The sequence below is a fragment of the Eutrigla gurnardus genome, assembly GCF_963514095.1.
Source record: "Eutrigla gurnardus genome assembly, chromosome: 12".
In the NCBI taxonomy this organism is placed as follows: domain Eukaryota; kingdom Metazoa; phylum Chordata; class Actinopteri; order Perciformes; family Triglidae; genus Eutrigla; species Eutrigla gurnardus.
In genome coordinates this window covers 4,378,339-4,391,396 of record NC_139926.1, presented here as the reverse complement: position 1 = coordinate 4,391,396, position 13,058 = coordinate 4,378,339, and the positions used below count along the sequence as shown (strand labels likewise).

Sequence of the window (13,058 nt, the reverse complement as noted above, 5' to 3'; positions counted from 1 at the left end):
TTAATTTATATCTGATTAACAGATCCTTGGACTATTGCTCCCCATTTTTGCTTCACTTTCAGTTCATTTAGGGACTTTTTGAGCCACAAGAGGAACATTTCTATTCGATAACTGCCCAAAATATTAGCTTGATTTCATGAATCAGAAAATATCATTTTCTATGTCAGAATATAGAACCTACCTTTTCTATTTAAATCATATCACATACTCTGGTAGAGTCGCTCTGGTCCAGTTATAAGTCAGTGTCTCTACTCTGCTTTCAATGACTTTCTTGACTCCGGTGTTTGTTGGCTCTACAGTGCGGCGGAGCCTCGGCTGCTGTGGGAGCGAGTGGAGAAACTGGTTCCCAGAGCAACCAGTAACAGCGGCAGCGGAGGCTCCAGTTCCTCCAGCAGCTCCAGTAACTCCAGCTCTCAGCCCGGTTCTCACTGCGGCTCTGGAGAAAGATTCAGGGCCCGCTGTGAGTCCACGCATACTTTAACAAATCAGCACTTAGAATCATGCAGGAGGTGGACCTAAAACACAGTTGTGCTACAGTCAATTCCACTTTAGTAAAGGAGCTACATAAACATGAGAACATGCATTTGGATTTGCCAGTTTTATCACTTTTTTAGAATAAACTGATCTTTTCACCTCCACCTCCTTCAGCCTCCTCCAAATCAGAGGGCTCGCCCCTCCAACGGCCAGAGAATGCTGGGAAAAAACCAGAGGAGAGGAGGGACTTGGTCAGGCCGAACAGACCTGCGGTGAGAGCTGACTCAAAGCCGACTAGCCGGCACCGTAGCTCGCTAGCTGGGATAGATCTAGATCTCAAATGACTGGATGGTACACCGCTTTGCGTTGGTTTGAAAGCTGGAGTGTGTGTGTGATGATTTGGCGTGGCCTGATGGGACATCTTTCTCCTCGTGTGAATGATAATGAACCGGCTCACTTGGACTGTGTCATGTGTCATGTGATCTGCTCACTGTACAGCAGGGTGAGGTGGTGAGACTTTGTGAAATGGTCTGAATCGGATTGGCTGAAGGGTTTTCTGCACTTCTCTTCGTTTGCTTTCTATCCACTGGTGTCTCTGCCTGGACGGTGGCCATCTTAACTCATGCCCTCTCTAACCTCAATGAAGGGTTTACTCTTTCTTCTCTACGTTTTCATCTTTGCAGCTCTAATATCTGTCTCATTGTTTGAATGGATTCACTAACCTTGCCTACAATAACTTGGAGAGCATCAGCTGTGTCTCTTTCCTCACTTCATCTCTCGGCTTCGCTGCTCTCACGTTGGCTTCTCATTGGCTGGCGTACCTCTATAACACTCTTCCTCTCCTGCAGCTTTCTGTTTCCTGCTTTATCTTCTAAGGAAGACTAACTGAACGTCTTAGATAATGGCTCGTGTATGAAATGCCCAGACGAAGTAGCTTTTGTTTGACGCAGGTTTTACCTTTCACCCGCTGACCTTTAGGACCTGACGGCTCTGGCCAAGGAGCTGCGCGCAGTGGATGATGTTCGCCCTCCAAATAAGGTGACGGATTATTCATCCTCCAGTGAAGATTCAGACACCACTGATGAAGACGACGATGAAGAGGTAGACCAGGAGGCAGGTGAAGAGTCGACCTCTGGCCCGGAGGACTCCAGAGCTGTGTATGTATCTGATCTCATGGCACATGTGTTGACCCTGTAACATGGAAGCTGTTGAGGGGTTAATATTTTAACAAGAATACTCCATATTTACAAGAAAAGAATAAGATACTCTCTGTGTAAATGAGTGACATTCCTTGTGATAAGTCACAAAGTTATGTGAAAAAAAATGTAATTTATGAGGAAACAATTCACATATTTGCAAGTCATATATTTGCAAATTATATTTCTGTGGAAAAACTCTGATAGTCTCTGAGATTACGGTGTTACATTTAAAAGAAATAATAGAATTTCAATATATATTTTTTTTTAATAAATCATAAATTGGCAAAAAAAAAGTGAAATTCTCTGAGATTACAGTCACAAATTTACGAGAAAAACAAATCTGAAAAATAATGTAACCAAATCGCTCACTTAAATCAACCTCTGCCACCGTAACACCCTGCAGTAACGTGAGGAGCTCAGTGTCAAATATGAATATTAGTATTTTTTTATGTTCATAAAGAACATGAAAGAAAACATGTCTTATAACATGTCTGTATGTGTAACCAAATTAAGGTGGCGGCGTTAACAGTTTTGACTGCAGTGTTAAAGAGTCTGTGGTGTGATTATAATCTTCTTTATAATCTATAAATGTTTTTCACTTTAATGTGTTAGTTCTTTAAATGGTAAATGGCCTCATTTATATAGCACTTTACAGTAATGACTGACATTCACCCATTCACACACATATTCACACACCGACGGCGGAGTCAACCACGCAGGGCTCAGGGACAACAGGCACTCAGCTAGGAGGAGCCGGGGATCGAATCGGCAATCTTGCGGTTACCAGCCAACCCGCTCTACCTCCTGAGCTAAACCCCTTACCATCAATTGAGAAATTTAATGTCAAAGAATATTCAAGTTTTCTTAGAATAAATTTAAGATTTTTTTTTCTCTTAAATTTAGCACTTTAATTTCAGAGAATCTCAATGTTTTTTTCTTGATTAGCTCCTCTAATCACTGCACATAAAAGCAAATATTTCTGTGTGTGTATTTGTATATTGGGGTGTGTATGTGTATATTGGTATTTCCATATTGGTGTTTGTATATGTACTGTATTTTATCACTCCTCTCCCTCAGCTCTGTATTATTATTATTATTTATATGTATGATGGCCCTTTGATGATTGTCTATGCTCTACAGGTGTAGAACATGCTATAATTATTTCGACAAGTTGCCGAACACAATGTGTGCGTGCTGAATGGCTCTTCTCCTCTGCTGCAGCTCTTCCAGGCTGAGCAACGGAGAGACGGAGTCGGTGAAAACAATGATCGTCCATGATGAAGGCGAGAGCGATGCCGGCTCGACGCCCTGCAAAGACAGCACGCTGATCGTCAGACAGGTACTGGCTGGAGAGAAGAAACCCACACCTATCATTTATCACAAACCTCCAGTTGTCCCGTTGCATGTTTTGTTTATTTGTACCCAAACTGTTTTCCATTGTGTTTGTTGCTGGTGTTCTGTTCTGATTTCTGGAGAGCAGCTCAGCGTCACACAGTACAGAAGCCTCGTAGAACTTATTCTGCTTCTATAAAGACCAGGAGCTCATTCACTTACATGGATTCATCATTCATTTAGATTTAGTTCCATTTTCACTCCATCAGGACATCTAGATGTGTGATTTCATCAGCTGATACTTTTGCAGTCATTTAAACCCAATCTACCCGATACTAACGACAGCTGTCCTTCCGCCTGTAGGGTAGCCACTGTAGTTTGCCCTTTGCTCTAGCTAACACCTTCCCTTCCCCTGAACTCATCAGGAACACGTCTAGACCCACAGTCGTCTACCCCTCTTTCTACTTCCAGAGTGCAGGTGACAACAGAAAGCGTCCGAGCCCCGGCCCGGGCCAAGCTCAGACCCCCGGCCTGCTTGCAGGCTTCGCCCCGAGTCCCGGCTCGGTGTCAGGCCCGGGCCTCGGCCACCACACCCCCAGCCCCCATCATCACCATCACCACCACCATCATCACCCCACACAGCACTCGGACAGGAACGGCTTTGCCGGCCGCATTCACCACCTTCCAGACCTGATCCAGCAGAGCCACCATTCCTCCCCCTCCTCCTCCGCATCCAACTCCCCTTCCTCCTCCAGCCTCGCCAGCCCCTCCACCATGTCCCCCCAGAGTCCCCTGGAAAAGCTCAGCCTCCTCATAGAGGTATGTCCTTCAGCCCGTCACTAAGAGACACATTTCTTGTGTAACTTTGAACAGGAAGTGGAAATCATCAAGGCCTGAACACAGTAGAGTAGAAACTAGTCCAGCGAGAAAACTCCATAACATCCAGACGGGTTATTGCTGTGAAATTCTGCTCATACTTTTCTCACTTCTCAACACGACCATGATGTCTTCTTCCGCATTTATTCTTTATGGGCGCCCTCTGCTGGTCACCGTTGGTACTAGTTATCCTCCTCAAGAATTTATGAGAAATGAGATTAAAGTGGTTCATTTAAATGAAAAAAACACAGAATTTACAAAAAAGAACCTCAGATATTCTCTGAGATCATAAAATGCAGAAATTCTTTAATATTTAAGTCACATTTACAATAAAGAACTTGGATGTTTTCTAATATTAAAGTGGTACATTCACAAGAACAAAGTAAAATCTCTTCGATCAACCTCATCACAGGTAACATGAAATATAGGAATATATTATTTTTGTGTTTTTATAACCAGAAAACAACTTTACTGATTATTCTGACACATAATTCTCTGGCCAGCAGATATGTGAGCGAGAGGGTCAAAGTCTGAGGTGCAATGTTATTTTATTAAAATAATTAGTAAAAGCTAACACTTTCTGCAGAGATGGTGGTGTTTAGTGGTCCGATGGAAGTATGACTGGAAGACAAAGCAACATGTTGCCCTGTGAACATCCTGTTTGTTGTACATATACTGAAGTGTAAACAGCATGAAAGGACCTTTCGGTAAAGGACGTCCAGCTGTAATCCACCGCTGCTCCATGCGTTCTGTATCTCTGATCACAACAGACACGTTAGCTCTGGTTTGCAGCTTTTCTCTTGAATTGTCCTCCGAGGAAACTTGTGGTTTCGCCAGCATTCCCCCACATCAGCTAAATGTCATCTCATTCCTTGATGTTGCCTATTTTCAGTCCTATTCTCACATTCCTCAGAGAGTAGATCATAGCCAGCAGGGCAGTTAGGAGCACAACGGCAAGTATGTTTCCCATGGAAATATAGATTTTTGGTTTCTCCGTATGCACTCCATATGTTTTACCCTCCACCATTGTTTTTGCCTTTTTCCTCAGTGTTTATAATTTACCCTCCGACTGAATGCCTGTTGTATTTGCATGCAGCACATACAGAAACACCTCAGTTTTCCTGCTTGTTTGACTGCATCATCTTGTACATGGTTTACATGAATGTCGAGGCATAGAATGCTGTAAATGTGTCTGTGATCTTTCTAAAATAACACATTCACAGTCGTGATATTCCACTAAATCCAGACTGATCTCCCTGTAGAGCCAGTCCAGTAACAACATGCAGAAACACAAGTCTTCTTCCTCCTTCACTCCGTTCATCGACCCACGCCTCCTCCAAGTCTCTCCATCCACCGGCAGCGCCCTCAACAACATCGGTAAGTCTCGTCCCCCGTTGGCTGCTGGGAAAAATCCCATTAGCCAAAAGGTTCACAACCACAAAGAGTGCCTTTCCTTTGTATGTTCAGAAAGAAACCTTTCTGCTTTTCATTTGCACCTCAGGCTCATTCAGACGTTTACAAACCTGGACAGAAACGTAATTTCAGGCGACAGGATAGTAGTGTCTGTACGATAGTCTGATTATAGAGTCATAAAATCTTGTCGCGACAGACATGAAGACTCCATGTCGGTCCTCGACCAATCATAGCTGCTCGTCTGCCTCCATGTGAGTGATGTCATCCCTACTCTGCCATTTCTCTCCAGCTTTTTTCCTTCTTCACTCTGTCATGATCCTCCCTCGAGGAAACATCAAAGAGGCAGGGCTGTTGTTGCCATGGTAACAGAGATGATTCCTCCATGTCACCACAACATTGTTCCTCTTTCTCTTCACCATTTCTACAGTGCAGATTAGACATGAGACCATATGTAGATTACATACACTATTATCTTCGTCAAAATCATTGCAGTTCACAATTGTATCCTGATAACCTTCAAAATCTGCTTAAAACTCTTGAATGGCCCTAAAACATATTGATATTAGTTTAGATTTTGTTAATAAACAAATATTTTTGTTGATGATCATAAATAACAGATAAATACATTGTAAAGTCTCTCTGCATGAATAAAGGATTAATAAATGATGATTATTTTTATTAGTGATTTGGACAGCTTTCTCCAGTCACTCATGATGATATTTAGGATTATCAGGATGATGTGGTGGTCTGAACCAGGATGATCTGGTGGTCTGAACCAGGATGATCTGGTGGTCTGAACCAGGATGATCTGGTGGTCTGAACCAGGATGATGTGGTGGTCTGAACCAGGATGATGTGGTGGTCTGAACCAGGATGATGTGGTGGTCTGAACCAGGATGATGTGGTGGTCTGAACCAGGAGGATGTGGTGGTCTGAACCAGGAGGATGTGGTGGTCTGAACCAGGATGATGTGGTGGTCTGAACCAGGATGATGTGGTGGTCTGAACCAGGATGATCTGGTGGTCTGAACCAGGATGATGTGGTGGTCTGAACCAGGATGATGTGGTGGTCTGAACCAGGATGATCTGGTGGTCTGAACCAGGATGATGTGATGGTCTGAACCAGGAGGATGTGGTGGTCTGAACCAGGATGATCTGGTGGTCTGAACCAGGATGATCTGGTGGTCTGAACCAGGATGATGTGGTGGTCTGAACCAGGATGATCTGGCGGTCTGAACCAGGATGATCTGGTGGTCTGAACCAGGAGGATGTGGTGGTCTGAACCAGGAGGATGTGGTGGTCTGAACCAGGATGATCTGGTGGTCTGAACCAGGATGATGTGGTGGTCTGAACCAGGATGATGTGGTGGTCTGAACCAGGAGGATGTGGTGGTCTGAACCAGGATGATGTGGTGGTTTGAACCAGGATGATGTGGTGGTCTGAACCAGGATGATGTGGTGGTCTGAACCAGGATGATCTGGTGGTCTGAACCAGGATGATGTGGTGGTCTGAACCAGGCTTTAGGCTCGACGACGCCCTCATTAACACCCTCTTTATCGAATTCAGCGATCAGAAAATATACAAAAAGGTTCCTATTGATCTTGCGTCTGACCAATCAGCAGTGCTCATCTTTGCAAACTCCGCCCCCTGTAGTTTGAGGCATTAAAGATGGTCTGGATGTTTGTGAGGCGGGTTGACACACAATGACAGAAACTAACTACGTGATGTAGGCGTCAGGAGAGCAGCAGCTCCTGTGTTCTGAGAGGTACATTTACTGTTTTTGTCAAAGCAGTCTGGTGGCTTTGAAGAGAGCGTCGACAACAGAAAGGTCTGTCTGACAGTAAGATGGAAATATTCTAAATATAGCATCCACCTTAACTGGTACAACCAACCCCACTACTGAACATCACGACTCTGGAGCTGTGGCTGTTAACACCAACAGATATCCAGTTTGTCTGGAGGAACCGGGGAAAGATCCTGAATGTGAGTAAAGTTTGAGAGAAAAGTTCAACACTAAACTGAATCAGTGTTAGTGCAGAGTGCTCTCCGCCTCCTGGGGGCCCGGATCTCGTTAGCCAGCCAGTTTGTAAACAAAGTTTTCTTATCGAGGCAGCGCTCCTGTTCCCATCATCCCTCAGTGGATCGGCCACTGTCCTCCTACTTATAACAGATGTTTCAGTCCATATTTAATCACTGGTTTTGAGTTTCCTGCAGATGTTTTGAGTCAAGATGGTGATTTAGGAGCCGGAGAGAAGGATGGTCTACTTTGTGGAACAGATACTATGAAATAATCTTCCTCCGTGGCTGTAGAGGCTTAATGAGGCTGTGAGCTCGTTACCAATCCCAATTTCTGTGTTTTGCTCTGAACTCGGTGACTTCCAACCACTTCTGACATGTTTGGTTTGATTTGTCTTTAAACTTCACATCACCAGCATTATTTCATTTCAGACTTCTGGTGTTTCCAATGGGACCTTATTTTGAAAAAAATATGTATGGTAGTGAATTGACGTCTGACGTTTTCCTCCACTTGCTGACTGATACTTTTTGCTTTTCACACTCTGGAGCAGTCGTTCTCAAAGCGTTTACATTGTGTACCACCTCAGAAAGTATTGGTACCACAAATAAATGACTTTATAGTGACCTTTAAGTATTTTCATTCAAATTTGTGATAGTATAGGGCCTGTTTTTAATTCAAATGAATTTAATTTAAAAATATAATATATTTTGGCTCTTCCTCCCATGTACCACTAGAGGGAGCTCACGTAGCACCACAGTCTGGGAACAGTGCTCTAGAGGTATTTTTTTTATTTGCAGGCTAGAAGCACTTCAATGTTAACTCTGGGGTTAAGTCACTTTTCAATCAATGTTTTTAGTTGATCTTATGATCATCAATCGGTCACTCATAACTAGGGGTGGGAATCTTTGGCTTCACTTCGATTCTGTAACTTGTAACCAAAATTCTATATCCATTAAATAAACATGCAATAATGCAAGTGAGACTATCTGTATTCTTCTGAAAGGTGAAAAAATAAACAGACCACTGAATTACTTATTCAACATATTTATTCAATAAAAGTAGTCCTGCATAATATGTTATGCTGAATACAAAAATGCAATGCTCGGTTATTTTGAACATTTTTCAAAAAATAACTGACTACATGCTGGCAGGGGAGAGAGTGTCTTAAACATATTAAAGCATTAATCATAATTAAGAATCACGATTCATTTATATCGATTATTGGTGAAGCCAAAATGATTCATTCTATTTATTTATTTTAGCAGATGGATTTAGTTGAATCGGTAGGACTGACAATCGATTCATCGATGCATGGAATGAATCGTTACACTTCTACTCATAACTAACTAAAGCAGATGAAGGAGCTCCATCCTTCTCTCTAATGCTGATGCGTTGACTGATCCCCACCCTGCCCGGTACATTCTGCTCCCTGCGCTGTCCCACTCAGCTCCCCCCTTTGACCTCGTAGGCTACGGGAACGACGCCCGGCTGGCGGAGGCGCTGAGGGCCGACCCGTCTCGGAAGGGCTCCGTGGTCAACGTTAACCCGGTCAACACTCGCCCGCAGAGCGACACGCCTGAGATCCGCAAATACAAGAAGAGGTTCAACTCCGAGATCCTCTGTGCTGCACTCTGGGGTAAGATCCACACCTCGCTCCTACAGGGTCACATTTCTAATGTGAGGTATTTTTATGACCGTACATTACTGTACATGGTGACACAAGAATAAGAATAATTCATTTCAATACATTTAAATAAATGAATAAGGAAAATACATAAAACAATTAGAAGGGTGGGGGATTAAAAACACATCTAAAAAAAAGTCCATATTATACAATATAAATGTAATCAAAATAAAATATACCCCTCCACAGAAGATTGGGGAAGAAGAACATAAAATAAACAATGAATTTGTTTTAACCATAATTCATTATTTAATTGTTACATTGTGGTATTATCATCTCTTCCTCTTTTCTTCATACGCTGGTTTCCTACCAGTTTGTCATGTCAGATTCAGTAAATACTCCCAACTATGTCCTATAAGATAAAGTCTCCAGGTTTTTACAACCTGATCTCAGCACGACGTTTCCACGTGTCACCAGAACACATTCGAGGCTTTTCGCTTGTCATTTAGGCTCTACTGTTTTCATGTCGCTGTAAGTGGCAGTCCCTCACATCGTCATCTATTTAATTGTGTTCCTATCTATCAAAGAGTGAGTTAAAAACAATGGTGGTTGATCATGTGACCATCAGTGTTGGGAGTAACGCGTTACAAAAGTAATGCATTACTGTAATGCATTACGTTTTGCTGTAACGCGGTAATGTAATGTGTAATGAGCTGCATTGAACACAAGAAGATCTATTGAGAACAAAAAATACTTATTTCCTTTTATTTTGGCGAAAAGTAATGCAAAAGTAATGTAAAAGTAGTGTAATTCCTTACAATTCAAAGACAGTAATATTGTATAATGTAACTAATTACTTTGAAATAACAGTAACAAGTAATAAATAATGCATTACGCTTTTGAAGTAACTTGCCCAACACTGGTGACCACTAATGAAAGTGCTTGTTGCTGCTTTGCCCAGAAATAGGATCTCCGTGTCTGTAGTCACATTCCCACTAAACTCTAAATGAGTTTGATCTTTTTCCTTCAGTCAGCAGCGGTTGGTCTGCAGGTGGAGCTACTCACGGAAGTATGCTGCGTTTACTTGGAATGGGAAATCAGTAACTTCTAACTGCTGAGTCAGGCTCCCTCTAGTCTAAAGTGTTTGACCAGGTACATTACATTACTGCTGACTCACAATGGAGGATCAACAGCCAGAGAAAGAAGACCATTCAACTTCCAGTCCAAGAAAAGAAACAACAAACTAATGGAAGTGAAGAAGGAAAGTCATCAAGAAGCAAAGTGACGCCAACGAGGGAAAACCACGGACCTCCTTTCAGTGTGGAACATTTGAAGGCATCACGCAGATGAGAGACAGTCACACTGTTGGTGAGGGAGATGAGTCCCAGAGGCTCACATGCAGTTCCATCTACCGCCAAAGATGCCGCTAGAAGCAACGCATCTCAAATCTTACGGACTGCCACTTTAATGCCACATCGCTACCGTCAACCGTATGTTTAGGCAACAAAACCCTTGAGTGAGGTTTAGGAAGAGCATCATGATTGAGCTTAAAAAAACTATGTGAACGAAGTAAAATCTGTAAGTAAACAACGTAACTAAGACAATCCGTTGAAACGTGACCAGTAGACCCACTTTGGGACTCTGGTCTGGACTGCCGGCCTCCTGCTTGCACGTCCTGTGTTTGTTTGGCCCGCGAACCAGAAGTGGTCTCTCACATTTTCTACTGCCTCCCCTTTGAGAATGAATCACAGTTGATGTTTAAAATCACAGTACAGACTACGTGGTGTACGGACCAGCACGCATGCTGTTAATGCCAAGTCCCCCAAAGGTCATGCTGTTACTGAAATGAAGAAGAACTGGTTTCATATGGAAGTGGTCCCGCCACAGCAAGGCCATTGGGGTAATGTGAGATGTTCAAATTGTCCTGTCGTGTTACACAATAAGCATCATTCCACTGTACCACGTTGTGACGAGGCGGCGCCTCCAGCGCTCCACTAAACCCCACAGTGTCTTCATGGAAAACAAGCGTAGCACTCGTACGGACATGACGCCGATGTGGTGGTACCGTCAACAGGAACCATGTTGCTAAAGCTGCCAAAGAGGAAGAAGAGAGCTGGACCAGCTGAGCGCAGCAGAGCAGACGTCACAGTATCCCTCTGTCTCGTCACCACAGTAACAAACAAACAGGAAAGAAACCAGACCTTTCTCTCTTTTCTCTGTTTTCATATCGTCTTATAAATCGATATTAAATAATCTATGCTGCGTTTGTGAAAGCCACTACATGAGAGCCATTTGTGAACACGACTGCCACATATCCTGCTGATGAATAGTAATAACTAGAGATGCACCGATCCAGTTTTCTTCCGATCCAATCCCATACTGATACCTGGGCTGAGCATATCGGCCGATACCCGATACCGATCCGATACTACTGTTGAATGAATGAACCGTATACCTTGCCATGTGACATTGCCACAGATATAAATGTACTTAATATTATTTATTAACAAATCACAAAGTGTACATTAGCAGCAAAAATAAATAAATAACACTTGTAACCATGTAAAGTGCACTGCAAATTTTAAAATGTAATATAGAATATAGCAATGGCTTAATTAACCGGCGCTTGCTTCATGTTGCTCTGTGTTTGCTCATCACTAGCTTCTGTGCGTGCTCTGCGTGATGACGTAACCAGTGTTGCAAACATAGAATTGAAGTGACTATGATATTAATAAAAATGAAATGACTGGTCGGAATGCTGGATCAGCCTCATTCATCCGATATCTGATCCAGCTAATTAGTCAATATCGGAGCCGATATCCGATCCGGGTAGCGGATCTCTAGTAATAATGATCATTTATATTAGGTAAAGTAAAATAAAGAAAAGGAGGACTGTTCACTGAGCGTTTTCATACTAAACTAAATGATTCTACCACTTTCTGGACTTGAAAAAATTTAAATTTAACCAACATCATATATTTAATTCATGGTACAATTCAAAAGGGATTCAAAAATTGGTTGTCTCTCTCCGTTTCCTACCGGACATATTTTTTCCCAGTCAGGTCCCATGGGAGACGCAGGGAGACCTGACCAGCGTCCATCCAACAAGCTTGTGTGTTCTTCCTGACGTCCACCACCTGGTGGCAGCAAAGTCCTGTCTGACCTCACTGGATACTGCATTTACATCTGTGTGTGTGTGTGTGTGTGTGTGTGTGTGTGTGTGTGTGTGTGTGTGTGTGTAGGAGTGAACCTGTTGGTGGGAACAGAGAGCGGTCTGATGCTGTTGGATCGCAGCGGTCAGGGGAAAGTTTACCCTCTGATCAGCCGACGGCGCTTCCAGCAGATGGACGTCCTGGAGGGCCTCAACGTCCTGGTCACTATATCAGGTACATAGACACACACACACACACACATTTCCTGTGTCATCGTGTGTGTGTGTGTTTTGACTTGTGCAAACACCTGAAAACACACTAAAACCTGCGTCATGCTCCGTATTCACACAAACTGTGCGTGTATGCATCTGTTATTGCATCAATGTTTCAATACACAAACACACAGTTGAGTGACAAGGGCATCCACGTTCTCACTTCTCCTCTTTCTCAATTTCTCACACACACACACACACACACACACACACACACACACACAGAAGCAGTGTAGTTCAGTGTGTCACAACAGATATTTTGAGCTAAGCGGATGTTGGGTAAATCTCAGCAGGCGAGACCACGTCATGTGTGTGTACGATGTAAGGTTGGCCACACTCAGGCTTTCCATGATGGAAGGAAACATGCAGCGGCTTCCTTCCACAGAAAGTGCTTGTAGTATAAAAACGCGTCATGGAAGGTTGTATCACCTCGCTGCTCGAGCAGAAGCAAAAAAACTATGTGTAAGACGAATTACTAGGAGACAGTTTCAACAGAAGCCTCACACATTTGCTCATCAGATACAAGTGTATCCACGGCTTGAATTTAATTTTAAATTTAATTTTTTTTTTTTTATTATTTAAATGTGCCTTTAACTGGCCAGCAGGGGGCGACTCCTCTGGTTGTCTGATTGTAAGTCTGTGAGAAAATAATTATCTCAGTAAACATTGTAAACATGAGTTTATGGTCTCAATCTTTTCAA

General features: G+C 43.0%; 1 protein-coding gene across 14 annotated transcripts in view; it reads left to right on the top strand.

Annotated features, from left to right (window-relative positions):
* LOC311021768 (mitogen-activated protein kinase kinase kinase kinase 4-like) overlaps positions 1 to 13,058 on the top strand; it is a 109,812-nt gene that overhangs the window by 82,647 nt on the left and 14,107 nt on the right. For 4 of the 14 annotated variants that reach the window (XM_084022547.1, XM_084022557.1, XM_084022556.1 and 1 more), the window contains 8 exons: positions 300 to 460; positions 649 to 746; positions 1,453 to 1,631; positions 2,895 to 3,012; positions 3,369 to 3,824; positions 5,144 to 5,258; positions 8,757 to 8,945; positions 12,176 to 12,319. In XM_084022547.1, coding sequence (XP_083878673.1) covers positions 300 to 460; positions 649 to 746; positions 1,453 to 1,631; positions 2,895 to 3,012; positions 3,369 to 3,824; positions 5,144 to 5,258; positions 8,757 to 8,945; positions 12,176 to 12,319 — 1,460 coding nt within the window. The remainder of the gene's footprint in view (positions 1 to 299; positions 461 to 648; positions 747 to 1,452; positions 1,632 to 2,894; positions 3,013 to 3,368; positions 3,825 to 5,143; positions 5,259 to 8,756; positions 8,946 to 12,175; positions 12,320 to 13,058) is intronic. The other 10 variants (XM_084022559.1, XM_084022550.1, XM_084022551.1 and 7 more) reach the window with 5 other exon arrangements.